This window comes from Panulirus ornatus, chromosome 63, assembly GCF_036320965.1.
Source record: "Panulirus ornatus isolate Po-2019 chromosome 63, ASM3632096v1, whole genome shotgun sequence".
NCBI classification, from domain to species: domain Eukaryota; kingdom Metazoa; phylum Arthropoda; class Malacostraca; order Decapoda; family Palinuridae; genus Panulirus; species Panulirus ornatus.
In genome coordinates, this window is record NC_092286.1 from 166783 (window position 1) to 184174 (window position 17392).

The following is a 17392-nucleotide window of genomic DNA, read 5'->3' on the forward strand; positions in this document are numbered from 1 at the left end:
GAAAAAAAGATATATATTATAGATTTACTTTTAGCAATGATATGGATTGCTAACTTTTATATTTGTATTCTGTAAAGGGTTTGTACGGAAATAAGAATGGTGGTTAATTTTTTTTTTATCTCATCAGCATTATATAGCACCATGATGAAAGCATTATCTCCAGAAATGCCATGTACTCTATATTTTTACATATTGCTTTTATATGATCACAGTGTGAGTTGCATCAGTTTCCTAAATTGTTTCAGGGACATGGATATCAAGTACACAGAGTAAAGTTCTCTCCTTTCATAGAGACCCAGTTGGCTTCAGTGTCTTATGATTTTATTCAGGTATAGTATGGTACAGGACTTACATTTGTTTCGTGGATAGATGTAGGACATATGAGAAAAAAAAATAACATGGATATGGCATGTCAAATGTGTGTTAAGTTAGTTGGGTGTGCTTCCATAGATTTTTTGCATGTCTACACTAGACTGATACAGGACCATATGTAAAACTTCAGGTTTATTCTGTAAAAATGCCTTCACTGATTTCGGTGTTTTTCAGAATCGGGATCGCAAACTACCTTCTCCATGTCTGAAGGTAATTGAAAACCATGCTGAGTTTGTTTATGGCCTAGGTTTTTCAAACCATGTTGAAGGGTTAATGGCAGATTGTGCATGGGATTAAACAGTTGGAATTTATAATCTTGGTAAGCCATTTCAAGCTCCACAACAGCCCTCATAATGCCTACGAACATGTCTGTGACGCTAACCATTATAAGCTGTCTCCTATAAAGCATATGTTGTTCTTGGTATTTTGAATTTGATGAAATCTTTGAGTTGTAATGTATTGATTTTTTCCATCAGTCTGCTGGAACACTTTTGGAAAATAATATACATGTTCATTTTGTATGATACAAATTTGTCTTCTAATATTGTAAATCTGGGTTATTTACATGGATGTTCATTGTAAAATGTGCCTTCAAAAATCATAATGAAACAAAAAGCAACATAAAATGCAAAATTCAACTGTCCTAATTGTCTTGAATCTTTTTATTGGCTCTTTTTCTCTTATAGTTTTCTTTTTTCTGTTCAGCTCTAGACTTCAGCACAAAGCTCAGAATTGAATCTCCTTTTAGAAAGCTAAGTTAGGACCTATTTGCATTAAAAAAAAAAATCTTTCTGACTTTGTGTGACATTGATTGAAGTGGTTCTCTAACTTCATAAAGATGAAAGGCCTTAAAACAAAGAATGATTTACAAGCAGTGAAAGGACTGTATTAGTATTTCACAGGGAAATTAACAAATAATCTGTGTTATCCGTTATCCTCATTCCAAGTATATTTCTGAGAAGTATTGAGCATTCTTCCTCCATTACAGAGATATTTTGCTTCAAGGAATTTATATCTACAGCCTCCTTGTATGTAATATAGAAATAATGTATTCATATATTGTCACGGAAATTACCTTAAACATGATTTAGACTAAACTGTAATACTCCAGACCAAATATACCTAAAGAGTTGTCATTTTTGAAAGTAACAGCACTCAGACATGTTAGTAAAATGTATCAAGCCTTTCTAATGGTATATGTTGTGTTTACTTGTGATAATGGCCACCATATATAACCCTTTTTCAGGCTACTACTGAAAATTGGTATGGTGTTTTTTCCTTGTTTTCTTATTCATCAAAGATTGCATTACATTGCGTACTGTGAGTTTCAAAGCATGCTGTTTAATGCTCAAATAATTTCTAAGGTAGACTTCTGTGTTTATTTGCTTATATTTTAACCCAGCTTCCTGGTAAAATTCCATTAGTGATCATCATGCAGTATGTTAGAACTGTAAAACATTCTTAAAGATACATAAATACTTTGGTTGTAATGAATTTTGCAAAGTTCCTTTTTGTGTATATGTTGTATGATAGTACAAAAAGGATAAAAGAGAGTCAGAGGATAATGATATGATATAACTTTAACGCACTGTATTTTTGGCCAACCTAACCTAACCTATCCAGAACTGAACCTCACCCACCTTACCTTAGTCGAACCTTTACCCAATACCCAAACCTGATCAGCATTAAACTAATCAGAATGTAAAAGTTCCACAGTCCTGATATCCAGTGAATTTTTTTTTGGGTGGGGGCTAACCTAACCTAACTAGATATACCCTCAGCATAATCTCAGAAGCTAATCCTAACCATAACCCAAGCTGACCCAAGCCTGCCTAACCTAGAGTAACTTAAACCTGCCAATGTTACTGTTCCCATATCTTAATCTTTGCTACTTTATGAACAAAGCAAAGAAAGCATTACTAATAAGCTGTTTATGTATCTACATTTATCTTGAAATAAAATTTATTTATATTTATATTATAGCGGGGGGCCAGAAATCCTCCCCTCCTTGTATTTTTAACTTTCTAAAATGGGAAACAGAAGAAGGAGTCATGCGGGGAGTGCTCATCCTCCTTGAAGGCTCAGACTGGGGTGTCTAAATGTATGTGGATGTAACCAAGATGTGAAAAAAGGAGAGATAGGTAGTATGTTTGAGGAAAGGAACCTGGATGTTTTGGCTCTGAGTGAAACGAAGCTCAAGGGTAAAGGGGAAGAGTGGTTTGGGAATGTCTTGGGAGTAAAGTCAGGGGTTAGTGAGAGGACAAGAGCGAGGGAAGGAGTAGCAGTACTCCTGAAACGGGAGTTGTGGGAGTATGTGATAGAATGTAAGAAAGTAAATTCTCGATTAATATGGGTAAAACTGAAAGTTGATGGAGAGAGATGGGTGATTATTGGTGCATATGCACCTGGGCATGAGAAGAAAGATCATGAGAGGCAAGTGTTTTGGGAGCAGCTGAATGAGTGTGTTAGTAGTTTTGATGCACGAGACCAGGTTATAGTGATGGGTGATTTGAATGCAAAGGTGAGTAATGTGGCAGTTGAGGGAATAATTGGTATACATGGGGTGTTCAGTGTTGTAAATGGAAATGGTGAAGAGCTTGTAGATTTATGTGCTGAAAAAGGACTGGTGATTGGGAATACCTGGTTTAAAAAGCAAGATATACATAAGTATACGTATGTAAGTAGGAGAGATGGCCAGAGAGTGTTATTGGATTACGTGTTAATTGACAGGTGCGCGAAAGAGAGACTTTTGGATGTTGATGTGCTGAGAGGTGCAACTGGAGGGATGTCTGATCATTATCTTGTGGAGGCTAAGGTGAAGATTTGTATGGGTTTTCAGAAAAGAAGAGTGAATGTTGGGGTGAAGAGGGTGGTGAGAGTAAGTGAGCTTGGGAAGGAGACTTGTGTGAGGAAGTACCAGGAGAGACTGAGTACAGAATGGAAAAAGGTGAGAACAATGGAAGTAAGGGGAGTGGGGGAGGAATGGGATGTATTTAGGGAATCAGTGATGGATTGCACAAAAGATGCTTGTGGCATGAGAAGAGTGGGAGGTGGGTTGATTAGAAAGGGTAGTGAGTGGTGGGATGAAGAAGTAAGATTATCAGTGAAAGAGAAGAGAGAGGCATTTGGACGATTTTTGCAGGGAAAAAATGCAATTGAGTGGGAGATGTATAAAAGAAAGAGACAGGAGGTCAAGAGAAAGGTGCAAGAGGTGAAAAAGAGGGCAAATGAGAGTTGGGGTGAGAGAGTATCATTGAATTTTAGGGAGAATAAAAAGATGATCTGGAAGGAGGTAAATAAAGTGTGTAAGACAAGGGAGCAAATGGGAACTTCAGTGAAGGGCGCAAATGGGGAGGTGATAACAAGTAGTGGTGATGTGAGAAGGAGATGGAGTGAGTATTTTGAAGGTTTGTTGAATGTGTTTGATGATGAAGTGGCAGATATAGGGTGTTTTGTTTGAGGTGGTGTGCAAAGTGAGAGGGTTAGGGAAAATGATTTGGTAAACAGAGAAGAGGCAGTAAAAGCTTTGCGGAAGATGAAAGCTGGCAAGGCAGCAGGTTTGGATGGTATTGCAGTGGAATCTATTAAAAAAGGGGTGACTGTATTGTTGACTGGTTGGTAAGGTTATTTAATGTATGTATGATTCATGTTGAGGTGCCTGAGGATTGGCAGAATGCGTGCATAAGTGCCATTGTACAAAGGCAAAGGGGATTAGAGTGAGTGCTCAAATTACAGAGGTATAAGTCTGTTGAGTATTCCTGGTAAATTATATGGGAGGGTATTGATTGAGAGGGTGAAGGCATGTACAGAGCATCAGATTGGGGAAGAGCAGTGTGGTTTCAGAAGTGGTAGAGGATGTGTGGATCAGGTGTTTGCTTTGAAGAATGTGAGAAATACTTAGAAAAGCAAATGGATTTGTATGTAGCATTTATGGATCTGGAGAAGGCATATGATAGAGTTGATAGAGATGCTCTGTGGAAGGTATTAAGAATATATGGTGTGGGAGGCAAGTTGTTAGAAGCAGTGAAAAGTTTTTATCGAGGATGTAAGGCATGTGTACGTGTAGGAAGAGAGGAGAGTGATTGGTTCTCAGTGAATGTAGGTTTGCGGCAGGGGTGTGTGATGTCTCCATGGTTGTTTAATTTGTTTATGGATGGGGTTGTTAGGGAGGTGAATGCAAGAGTTTTGGAAAGAGGGGCAAGTATGAAGTCTGTTGTGGATGAGAGAGCTTGGGAAGTGAGTCAGTTGTTGTTCGCTGATGATACAGCGCTGGTGGCTGATTCATGTGAGAAACTGCAGAAGCTGGTGACTGAGTTTGGTAAAGTGTGTGAAAGAAGAAAGTTAAGAGTAAATGTGAATAAGAGCAAGGTTATTAGGTACAGTAGGGTTGAGGGTCAAGTCAATTGGGAGGTAAGTTTGAATGGAGAAAAACTGGAGTAAGTAAAGTGTTTTAGATATCTGGGAGTGGATCTGGCAGCGGATGGAACCATGGAAGCGGAAGTGAATCATAGGGTGGGGGAGGGGGCGAAAATCCTGGGAGCCTTGAAGAATGTGTGGAAGTCGAGAACATTATCTCGGAAAGCTAAAATGGGTATGTTTGAAGGAATAGTGGTTCCAACAATGTTGTATGGTTGCGAGGCGTGGGCTGTGGATAGAGTTGTGCGCAGGAGGGTGGATGTGCTGGAAATGAGATGTTTGAGGACAATGTGTGGTGTGAGGTGGTTTGATCGAGTAAGTAATGTAAGGGTAAGAGAGATATGTGGAAATAAAAAGAGCGTGGTTGAGAGAGCAGAAGAGGGTGTTTTGAAATGGTTTGGGCACATGGAGAGAATGAGTGAGGAAAGATTGACCAAGAGGATATATGTGTCAGAGGTGGAGGAAACGAGGAGAAGTGGGAGACCAAATTGGAGGTGGAAAGATGGAGTGAAAAAGATTTTGTGTGATCGGGCCCTGAACATGGAGGAGGGTGAAAGGAGGGCAAGGAATAGAGTGAATTGGATCGATGTGGTATACCGAGGTTGACGTGCTGTCAGTGGATTGAATCAGGGCATGTGAAGCGTCTGGGGTAAACCATGGAAAGTTGTGTGGGACCTGGATGTGGAAAGGGAGCTGTGGTTTCGGGCATTATTGCATGACAGCTAGAGACTGATTGTGAACGAATGGGGCCTTTGTTGTCTTTTCCTAGTGCTACCTCGCACACATGAGGGGGGAGGGGGATGGTATTCCATGTGTGGCGAGGTGGCGATGGGAATGAATAAAGGCAGACAGTGTGAATTGTGTGCATGGGTATATATGTATGTGTCTGTGTGTGTATATATATGTGTACATTGAGAGGTATAGGTATGTATATTTGCGTGTGTGGACGTGTATGTATATACATTGTGTATGGGGGTGGATTGGGCCATTTCTCTCGTCTGTTTCCTTGCGCTACCTCGCAAACGCGGGAGACAGCGACAAAGCAAAATAAAAATAAAAAAAAATTTAATATACTTTGTCACTGTCTCCCGCATTAGCGAGGTAGTGTAAGGAAACAGACAAAAGAATGTCCCAACTCACCCACATACTCATGCACATACCTATACATCTCAGCGTATACATATATATACACACATATATGCATATATACACATCTACATGATTCATACTGTCTGCCCTTGTTCATTCCCGTCGCCACCCCACCACACGAAATGAAAACCCCCTCCTCCCGCATGTGCACGAGGCAGCGCTAGGAAAGAACACAAAGGCCACATTCGTTCACACTCAGTCTCTAGCCGTCATGTATAATGCACCAAAACCACAGCTCCCTTTCCACATCCAGGCCCCACAGAACTTTCCATGGTTTGTTCCAATCGCTTCACATACCCTGGTTCAATCCATTGACAACAGGTCGACCCCAGTATACCACATCATTCCAATTCACTCTATTCCTTGCACACCTTTCACCCTCCTGCATGTTCAGGCCCCGATCACTCAATATCTTTCTCACTCCAACTTTCCACCTCCAATTTCATCTCCCACTTCTCCTCGTTCCCTCCACCTCTGACACATATATCCTCTTTCTCAATCTTTCCTCACTCATTCTCTCCATGTGACCAAACCATTTCAAAACACCCTCTTCTTCTCTCTCAACCACACTTTTTATTACCACACATCTCTCTTACCCTTCCATTACTTACTCGATCAAACCACCTCACACCACATATTGTCCTCAAACATTTCATTTCCAACATATCCACCCTTTTCCACACAATGCAATATATAGCCCATGCATCACAACCATATAACATTATTGGAACCACTATTCCTTCAAACATACCCATTTTTGCTCTCCGAGATAACGTTTTTCCCTTCCACACATTCTTCAACGCTTCTAGAACCTTCACCCCCTCCCCCACCCTGTGACTCACTTCCGCTTCCATGGTTCCATCTGCTGCTAAATCCATTCCCAGATATCGAAGACACTTCACTTCCTCCAGTTTTTTCCATTCAAACGTACCCCCCAATTTACTGATTAGGAAGGGTAGTGAGTGGTGGGATGAAGAAGTAAGAGTATTAGTGAAAGAGAAGAGAGAGGCATTTGGACGATTTTTGCAGGGAAATAATGCAAATGACAGGGAGATGTATAAAAGAAAGAGGCAGGAGGTCAAGAGAAAGGTGCAAGAGGTGAAAAAGAGGGCAAATGAGAGTTGGGGTGAGAGAGTATCATTAAATTTTAGGGAGAATAAAAAGATGTTTTGGCAGGAGGTAAATAAACTGCGTAAGACAAAGGAACATATGGGAACTTCAGTGAAGGGGGCTAATCGGGAGGTGATAACAAGTAGTTGTGATGTGAGAAGGAGATGGAGTGAGTATTTTCAAGGTTTGTTGAGTGTGTTTGATGATAGAGTGGCAGATATAGGGTGTTTTCGCCGAGGTGGTGTGCAAAGTGAGAGGGTTAGGGAAAATGATTTGGTAAACAGAGAAGAGGTAGTAAAAGCTTTGCAGAAGATGAAAGCTGGCAAGGCAGCGGGTTTGGATGGTATTGCAGTGGAATTTATTAAAAAATAGAGGTGACTGTATTGTTGACTGGTTGGTAAGGTTTTGTCATGTATGTATGACTCATGGTGAGGTGCCTGAGGATTGCGGAAAGCTTGCATAGTGCCGTTGTACAAAGGCAAAGGGGATAAAAGTGAGTGCTCAAATTACAGAGGTATAAGTTTGTTGAGATTCCTGGGAAATTATATGGGAGAGTGTTGATTGAGAGGGTGAAGGCATGTACATAGCATCAGATTGGGGAAGAGCAGTGTGGTTTCAGAAGTGGTAGAGGATGTATGGATCAGGTGTTTCCTTTGAAGAATGTATGTGAGATATACTTAGAAAAGCAAATGGATTTGTATGTAGCATTTATGGATCTGGAGAAGGCATATGATAGAGTTGATAGAGATGCTCTGTGGAAGGTATTAAGATTATATGTTGTGGGAGTCAAGTTGTTGGAAGCAGGGAAAAGTTTTTATCGAGGATGTAAGGCATGTGTACGTGTAGGAAGAGAGGAAAGTGATTGGTTCTCAGTGAATGTAGGTTTGCGGCAGGGGTGTGTGATGTCTCTATGGTTGTTTAATTTGTTTATGGATGGAGTTGTTAGGGAGGTGAATGCAAGAGTTTTGGAAAGAGGAGCAAGTATGCAGTCTGTTTTGGATGAAAGAGCTTGGGAAGTGAATCAGTTGTTCACTGACGATACAGCGCTGGTGGCTGATTCATGTGAGAAACTGAAGAAGCTGGTGACTGAGTTTGGTTAGGTGTATGAAAGAAGAAAGCTGAGAGTAAATGTGAAAAAGAGCAAGGTTATTACGTACAGTAGGGTTGAGGGACAAGTCAATTGGGATGTAAGTTTCAATGGAGAAAAACTGGAGGAAGTGGAGTGTTTTAGATATCTGGGAGTGGATTTGGCAGCGGATGGAACAATGGAAGCGGAAGTGAATCATCGGGTGGGGGAGGGGGCGAAAGTTCTGGGAGCGTTGGAGAATGTGTGGAAGTTGAGAACACTCTCTCGGAAAGCAAAAATGGGTATGTTTGAAGGAATAGTGGTTCCAACAATGTTATATGGTGGCGAGGCATGGGCTATGGATAGAGTTGTGAAAAGGAGGGTGGATGTGCTGGAAATGAGATGTTTGAGGACAATATGTGGTGTGAGGTGGTTTGATCAAGTAAGTAATAATGTAATAATAGGGTAAGAGAGATGTGTGGTAATAAAAAGTGTGTGGTTGAGAGAGCAGAGGAGAGTGTTTTGAAATGGTTAGGTCACATGGAGAGAATGAGTGAGAAAAGATTGACCAAGAGGATATATGTGTAACAGGTGGAGGGAACGAGGAGAAGTGGGAGACCAAATTGGAGGTGGAAAGATGGAGTGAAAAAGATTTTGAGTAATCGGGGCCTGAACATGCAGGAGGGTGAAAGGCGTACAGGGAATAGAGTGAATTGGAACGATGTGGTATACCGGGCTCGACGTGCTGTCAATGGATTGAACCAGGGGATGTGAAGCGTCTGGGGTAAACCATGGAAAGTTCTGTGAGGCCTGGATGTGGAAAGGGAGCTGTGGTTTCGGTGCATTATTACATGACAGCTAGAGACTGAGTGTGAACGAATGTGGCCTTTGTTGTCTTTTCCTAGCACTACCTCGCACACATGAGGGGAGAGGGGGTTGTTATTTTATGTGTGGCGGGGTGGCGATGGGAATGAATAAAGGCAGACATTATGAATTATGTACATGTGTATATATGTATATGTCTGTGTGTGTATATATATGTATGCGTTGAGATGTATAGGTGTGTATATTTGCGTGTGGACGTGTATGTATATACATGTGTATGTGGGTGGGTTGGGCCATTCTTTCGTCTGTTTCCTAGCGCTACCTCGCTAACGCGGGAGACAGCGACAAAGCAAAATAACAAAAAAAGATATATGAAAATAAAATAGATAATTTTTTTTTTTCCGCTGTCTCCCGTGTATGTATATACACATGTATATACATACGTCCACACACGCAAATATACATACCTACACAGCTTTCCATGGTTTACCCCAGACGCTTCACATGCCCTGATTCAATCCCCTGACAGCATGTCAACCCCGGTATACCACATCGATCCAATTCACTCTATTCCTTGCCCTCCTTTCACCCTCCTCCATGTTCAGGCCCCGATCACACAAAATCTTTTTCACTCCATCTTTCCACCTCCAATTTGGTCTCCCACTTCTCCTCGTTTCCTCCACCTCTGACACATATATCCTCTTGGTCAATCTTTCCTCACTCATTCTATCCATGTGCCCAAACCATTTCAAAACACCTTCTTCTGCTCTCTCAACCACGCTCTTTTTATTACCACACATCTCTCTTACCCTATTATTACATTATTACTTACTTGATCAAACCACCTCACACCACAAATTGTCCTCAAACATCTCATTTCCAGCACATCCACCCTCCTGCCCACAACTCTATCCATAGCCCACGCCTCGCAACCATACAACATTGTTGGAACCACTATTCCTTCAAACATACCCATTTTTGCTTTCCGAGATAATGTTCTCGACTTCCACACATTCTTCAAGGCTCCCAGGATTTTCGCCCCCTCTCCCACCCTATGATCCACTTCCGCTTCCATGGTTCCATCCGCTGCCAGATCCACTCCCAGATTTCTAAAACACTTTACTTCCTCCAGTTTTTCTCCATTCAAACTTACCTCCCAATTGACTTGACCCTCAACCCTACTGTACCTAATAACCTTGCTCTTATTCACATTTACTCTTAACTTTCTTCTTTCACACACTTTACCAAACTCAGTCACCAGCTTCTGCAGTTTCTCACATGAATCAGCCATCAGCGCTGTATCATCAGCGAACAACAACTAACTCACTTCCCAAGCTCTCTCATCCACAACAGACTGCATACTTGCCCCTCTTTCCAAAACTCTTGCATTCACCTCACTAACAACCCCATCCATAAACAAATTAAACAACCATAGAGACATCACACACCCCTGCCACAAACCTACATTCACTGAGAACCAATCACTTTCCTCTCTTCCTACACGTACACATGCCTTACATCCTCGATAAAAACTTTTCACTGTTTCCAACAACTTGCCTCCCACACCATATATTCTTAATACCTTCCACAGAGCATCTCTATCAACTCTATCATATGCCATCTCCAGATCCATAAATGCTACATACAAATCCGTTTGCTTGCTTTTCTAAGTATTTTTCATATACACTCTTCAAAACAAACACCTGATCCACACATCCTCTACCACTTCTGAAACCACACTGCTCTTCCCCAATCTGATGCTCTGTACATGCCTTCACCCTCTCAATCAATACCCTCCCATATAATTTACCTCGATAAAAAAAAACTTTTCACTGCTTCTAACAACTTGCCTCCCACACCATATATTCTTAATACCTTCCACAGAGCATCTCTATCAACTCTATCATATGCCTTCTCCAGATCCATAAATGCTACATACAAATCCATTTGCTTTTCTAAGTATTTCTCACATACATTCTTCAAAGCAAACACCTGATCCACACATCCTCTACCACTTCTGAAACCACACTGCTCTTCCCCAATCTGATGCTCTGTACATGCCTTCACCCTCTCAATCAATACCCTCCCATATAATTTACCAGGAATACTCAACAAACTTATACCTCTGTAATTTGAGCACTCACTCTTATCCCCTTTGCCTTTGTACAATGGCACTATGCACGCATTCCGCCAATCCTCAGGCACCTCACCATGAGTCATACATACATTAAATAACCTTACCAACCAGTCAACAATACAGTCACCCCCTTTTTTAATAAACTCCACTGCAATACTATCCAAACCTGCTGCCTTGCCGGCTTTCATCTTCCGCAAAGCTTTCACTACCTCTTCTCTGTTTACCAAATCATTTTCCCTAACCCTCTCACTTTGCACACCACCTCGACCAAAACACCCTATATCTGCCACTCTGTCATCAAACACATTCAACAAACCTTCAAAATACTCACTCCATCTCTTCACATCACCACTACTTGTTATCACCTCCCCATTTGCGCCCTTCACTGAAGTTCCCATTTGCTCCCTTGTCTTACGCACTTTATTTACCTCCTTCCAGAACATCTTTTTATTCTCCCTAAAATTTAATGATACTCTCTCACCCCAACTCTCATTTGCACTTTTTTTCACCTCTTGCACCTTTCTCTTGACCTCCTGTCTCTTTCTTTTATACATCTCCCACTCAATTGCATTTTTTCCCTGCAAAAATCGTCCAAATGCCTCTCTCTTCTCTTTCACTAATACTCTTACTTCTTCATCCCACCACTCACTACCCTTTCTAATCAACCCATCTCCCACTCTTCTCATGCCACAAGCATCTTTTGCGCAATCCATCACTGATTCCCTAAATACATCCCATTCCTCCCCCACTCCCCTTACTTCCATTGTTCTCACCTTTTTCCATTCTGTACTCAGTCTCTCCTGGTACTTCCTCACACAGGTCTCCTTCTCAAGCTCACTTACTCTCACCACCCTCTTCACCCCAACATTCACTCTTCTTTTCTGAAAACCCATACAAATCTTCACCTTAGCCTCCACAAGATAATGATCAGACATCCCTCCAGTTGCACCTCTCAGCACATTAACATCCAAAAGTCTCTCTTTCGCACGCCTGTCAATTAACACGTAATCCAATAACGCTCTCTGGCCATCTCTCCTACTTACATAAGTATACTTATGTATATCTCGCTTTTTAAACCAGGTATTCCCAATCATCAGTCCTTTTTCAGCACATAAATCTACAAGCTCTTCACCATTTCCATTTACAACACTGAACACCCCATGTATACCAATTATTCCCTCAACTGCCACATTACTCACCTTTGCATTCAAATCACCCATCACTATAACCCGGTCTCGTGCATCAAAACCACTAACACACTCATTCAGCTGCTCCCAAAACACTTGCCTCTCTTGATCTTTCTTCTCATGCCCAGGTGCATATGCACCAATAATCACCCACCTCTCTCCATCAACTTTCAGTTTTACCCATATTAATCGAGAATTTACTTTCTTACACTCTATCACATACTCCCACAACTCCTGTTTCAGGAGTATTGCTACTCCTTCCCTTGCTCTTGTCCTCTCACTAACCCCTGACTTTACTCCCCAGACATTCCCAAACCACTCTTCCCCTTTACCCTTGAGCTTCGTTTCACTCAGAGCCAAAACATCCAGGTTCCTTTCCTCAAACATACTACCTATCTTTCCTTTTTTCACATCTTGGTTACATCCACACACATTTAGGCACCCCACTCTGAGCCTTCGAGGAGGATGAGCACTCCCCGCGTGACTCCTTCTTCTGTTTCCCATTTTAGAAAGTTAATACAAGGAGGGGAGGATTTCTGGCCCCCCGCTCCCGTCCCCTCTAGTCGCTTTCTACGACACGCGAGGAATACGTGGGAAGTATTCTTTCACCCCTATCCCCAGGGATAATATACATATATATATACATATACACATACACACACATACACATACACACGCACATACACACACACACACACACATACACATACACACGCACATACACACACACACACACACACATACATATATATACATATGAAAAATGTAAGAAACAATTTAGAAAACTGAAACTTCTATATATATAAATACATATATATGAATATATATATATACACATACACATATATATACAAAATGTATACATATATATATATATATGTATATATATATGATTAACAATGATCCATGTCACAGAAAAATGAGGCTAATGGTAACAATTTTGATAACTACTACACTGTTTCATGGTACTAAACATTAACTATGGTCCTCATTTACAGGGAAATCTTTTCCTCACAGTCTTTGATGTTTCTTTTTATGTTACTGACACTATTGCTGTTATTAATAAAGTTCCTATTGCCTCTACTGTCACTGTTGCATTAATGTACACTCTTACTCTCACTGATCTTCTTGAGGTACTTCTTTTGTTACTGATATTCTCAAAATAATATTCTTTTACTAATGTTCCTTAACTTTCTCTGTGGTTCACTATATATCAATGTATATACATACATGTCCACACATGCACATATACATACCTATACATTCCAACGTATACATACATATACATACACAGACATATACACATATATACACATGTACATATGCATACTTGCTGCCTTCATCCATTCCCGTCGCCTCCCTTCCACACATGAAATGGCACCCCCTTCCACCTACGCACACGTAAGGTAGCGCAAGAAAAAGACAACAGAGGCCACATTCATTCACACTCAATTTCTGGCTGTCATGTGTAATGCACTGAAACCATAGCTCCCTTTCCACATCCAGGCCCAACAATACTTTCCATGGTTTACCCAAGGCCCTTCACATGCCCTGGTTCAATCCATTTACAGCACGTCGACCCCGGTATACCACATCGTTCCAATTCACTCTATTCCTTATATGCCTTTCACCCTCCTGCATGTCTTGTCCCATTTCTTGTTCCCTCCACCTGTGACGCATATATCCTTTTTGTCAATCTTTCCTCACTCATTCTCTCCATGTGACCAAACCATTTCAATACACCCTCTTCTCTCTTAACCACATTCTGTTTATTACCACACATCTCTCTTACTCTTCATTACTTAATCAAAGCACCTCACACCACATACTGTCCTCAAACATCTCATTCCCAACACAGATCCAATTGTTGTTCTGAACTACTTTGGATTAAACTGCATTCACATGTTAGAGTTGAAAAGCAGTTGTATTTCAGTTTTTTAATTATAGATACATTGCTGATCTTTCGGATATGGTTTTTCCAGCTTTTGAATGTTAAATTTATGTAAAATAAGTAAATTGCATGATAAAACTTTTGAAAATCATTTATTGTAATTACCCAACATTCTTCCTTGTTCATGCTTGTAACAGGTGTAATGTGGACTAGAAAACAGAGTGGTATTTACATAAGATGAAATGCTGGGGTTGGATACAATTACAAAGCAAATACCACAGAAAAGCAGAAGTAACTGTGATTCAGTACTGCCTTCAAACTTGAAACAGAGCACAGTAAAATGAATGATTGCATTTACAGGCTACACAGGGTTGAACCCACATAGATTTGAATCCAGATTGTGATAGCCAGTCTATAGTCAACACAAGCTGCTCATCTTCCGTTGTGGGCTGGTCAACAAAACGGGTACCAGGTAGTCAACACAAGCTGTTCATCTTCCATTGTGGGCTGGTCAACAAAATGGGCACCAGGTAGTCAACACAAGCTGTTCATCCTCCATTGTGGGCTGGTCAACAAAATGGGTACCAGGCTAGGGTATATGTATATATGGTGTAAACAAGATGGCTCTGATTAGGGCTCTCATTTGCCTGTGCTGTCTCAGTTGAAAAGACAGAGCAAAGAGAACATTGGGAAAAGCTTAAATGAATGGTACTCTGTTATATTTAACCAGGAGAATTTATATTATGATTAGATATGTCAGGGAAGATTAGTGATAGCTGTGTAGTGAGCCAGGACTTCATTGGTTGTCAAGTTCCACTCCTCTGACCCAGTTAGCTGTCTTTTCTTTCTGCCTCACCCACGCATAGACAACTGGCACTATTTCCACAAAGTCTCTTCTTTTCATAAAACTTGGCAAATCTTAGCTTGCACTGCTCATTCCTACCTTTAGATTTTCCCTGGATGAGCTCTATGCGCTAGCCCTGCAGTTTGGCAAAATGGTAGGAGCAGTAAGTAAAAGTAGTAGGAAGGAACATTTAAGCTGGAGCTTTAGGTAGGAGCATTAGGTAAATAAAGTCAATAGGAGCCTTTCCAAACACTGTGCAAGAGTTGCCCTCTGCCAGGTGCCTGTTAAGGGTGAGGCACCAAAGGCTAAGAAGCAGAACTGGAGTTCACTAGTTATGGAGACTTGCCACCTCCTTGAGGGAGTTCCTGGAGAGGACCAGGTGTCAGAGATGTAGATAGATACATTAGATATGTAAGCACTGGTCAACCAAGAATGGCACAAGAAACATAACTAAGTTGAAGATTAAGAAAAAAGTTCATAGGGAGGATGGAACCATAACAACAGTAGTTTTTTGGTATGAGTAATATTGTGGATAACTACAGTTCCATGTGCTTGACCTTCACACATATGTGGTATATAATTCAGATTTGCATTTCATTCCTTGCATTAAGATTTTTCTGATGATTAAGTTATTATAAGCTAGAGAGCACCTAATCGTTTATGTAACCAGAACTGGATTGCAACACACTGGACTTAAAACCAGTGTGCAGTTATATGAAATCGACAGATGTATATGAAAAATTCATGAAAATCAATTTTGCCGTTTAGTAACTTATTTATTACATTTTTAAATATTCACTTAGTCAATAAGAAATAAAAGGAATTTTGTTTTATTGATTCTGGTAGACATTACAGTATTTTTTTTTTTTTTCATACTACTCGCCACTTCCCGCATTAGCGAGGTAGCGTTCAGAACAGAGGACTGGGCCTTTGAGGGAATATCCTCACATGGCCCCCTTCTCTGTTCCTTCTTTTGGAAAATTTAAAAAAAAAAAATGAGAGGGGAGGATTTCCAGCCCCCCGCTCCCATATTATAGTATTACTCGACAATATAAAATTTGAGGTTACCACGTATTAAAGTAATTGTTGAGCTCTGATATAACCAGTATTGCACAGTACAGATGAAGCAGACAGAAATCTGATATAAGGAATACATGCAGATAGATAAATGAAGAGGCAGAGTGAGAGATACAAGTGAGGGACAAAATGTTATATTATACACAGAGAGAACTACCTTGATATAGGAAAGACAAAACAGTAGCACTGTGTTCACACGAACACCGATAATTGCAAGGAAAATAATGAGAAATGAACGAAAAAGGAAAAATATGAGAACCAAACGAAAATTAGTTGAAAATATCTACTTAGTGAAACATCAACATTCTTCTCTGATATTTGAGTATCCATGAATATAAGAATCTTAATTAGCGGACAATTCATTACTTTTGTGTCCATTGAACACACATGGAAGCTGATTTGTATGTAAAATTTTCTTAAACATATACTAGTTTGTAAGTATTTTTCCTGTATGAGACATACATCAGAGGATTGTGCCATGAAATAGGAGGGAGGACGTAATAAGCGAGGAATTAATATAAACTTGGAGCACTTCTCCATTAACAATATAATTTGTTTCTGTAGTTCGCCCACAAAAACAATGTAAACTCTTTATCATTACGATAAAGTATGTTCCTCAGTATTATAATATTTGAAATTTCTTGGTAAGAAACTTTCGTAAATGTTTCTAGACGAAAATGTTGCGCCTGTTACTTTAGACTGGTTAATGTCATTCTAATTGTCTAAATAGTTGTTTATTACTGGACACATTTTACTTTTGCTGATCATAGGAAGATAACGCTGCTGTCGTGGTCCTTAACATCAAATCATAAATCATGTAAAAGTACCAAATGGACATTTCTTTCGTGAATCATTACTTTTAATATGCGTAACTTGATGATTATTGTCTTGTGATATTTCAAAGTAAATAATTATAGTTTTACAGTTTTTCAAATATAAGTATCTTTATATCTGCAGCAAATATTGGGTTAAAGTATGGGCTGTTAAAATGACCCAAGTTGCTTCACCCAGCTTATCTCATCTTTGAACCATGAATGAACTCATGAATTATCTCAGTTTATTTTATCATTATCTAATGAAGGAGCTTATTACATTTATATATATTCTCTGTGTCTTAATACCTAAGAGACTTAAGAGACTTTATGGAGTTTGTTCTCGAAATGATGAGAAAGCATTAAACCTATCCTAACCTAACCTAACCTAACTTAACCCAACCCAACCCAACCTAACCTAAAACTTAACTTAACCTAACCCAGTGTAACCCAACCTAACCTAACCCAACACAACCTAACCAACTTAACCTAACCTAACCCAACCC

General features: G+C 40.1%; 1 protein-coding gene across 1 annotated transcript in view; it reads right to left on the reverse strand.

Moving 5' to 3' along the window:
- Window positions 1-523: 523 nt before the first annotated feature.
- Window positions 524-17392, reverse strand: part of LOC139745908 (uncharacterized) — a 254640-nt gene continuing 237771 nt past the window's right edge. The window contains exons 2-3 of the mRNA XM_071656576.1: window positions 11083-12798; window positions 524-576 (exon numbers count right to left, since the gene is read on the reverse strand). Of these exons, the coding sequence (XP_071512677.1) occupies window positions 524-576; window positions 11083-12766 (1737 nt within the window). The 5' untranslated portion in view covers window positions 12767-12798. The remainder of the gene's footprint in view (window positions 577-11082; window positions 12799-17392) is intronic.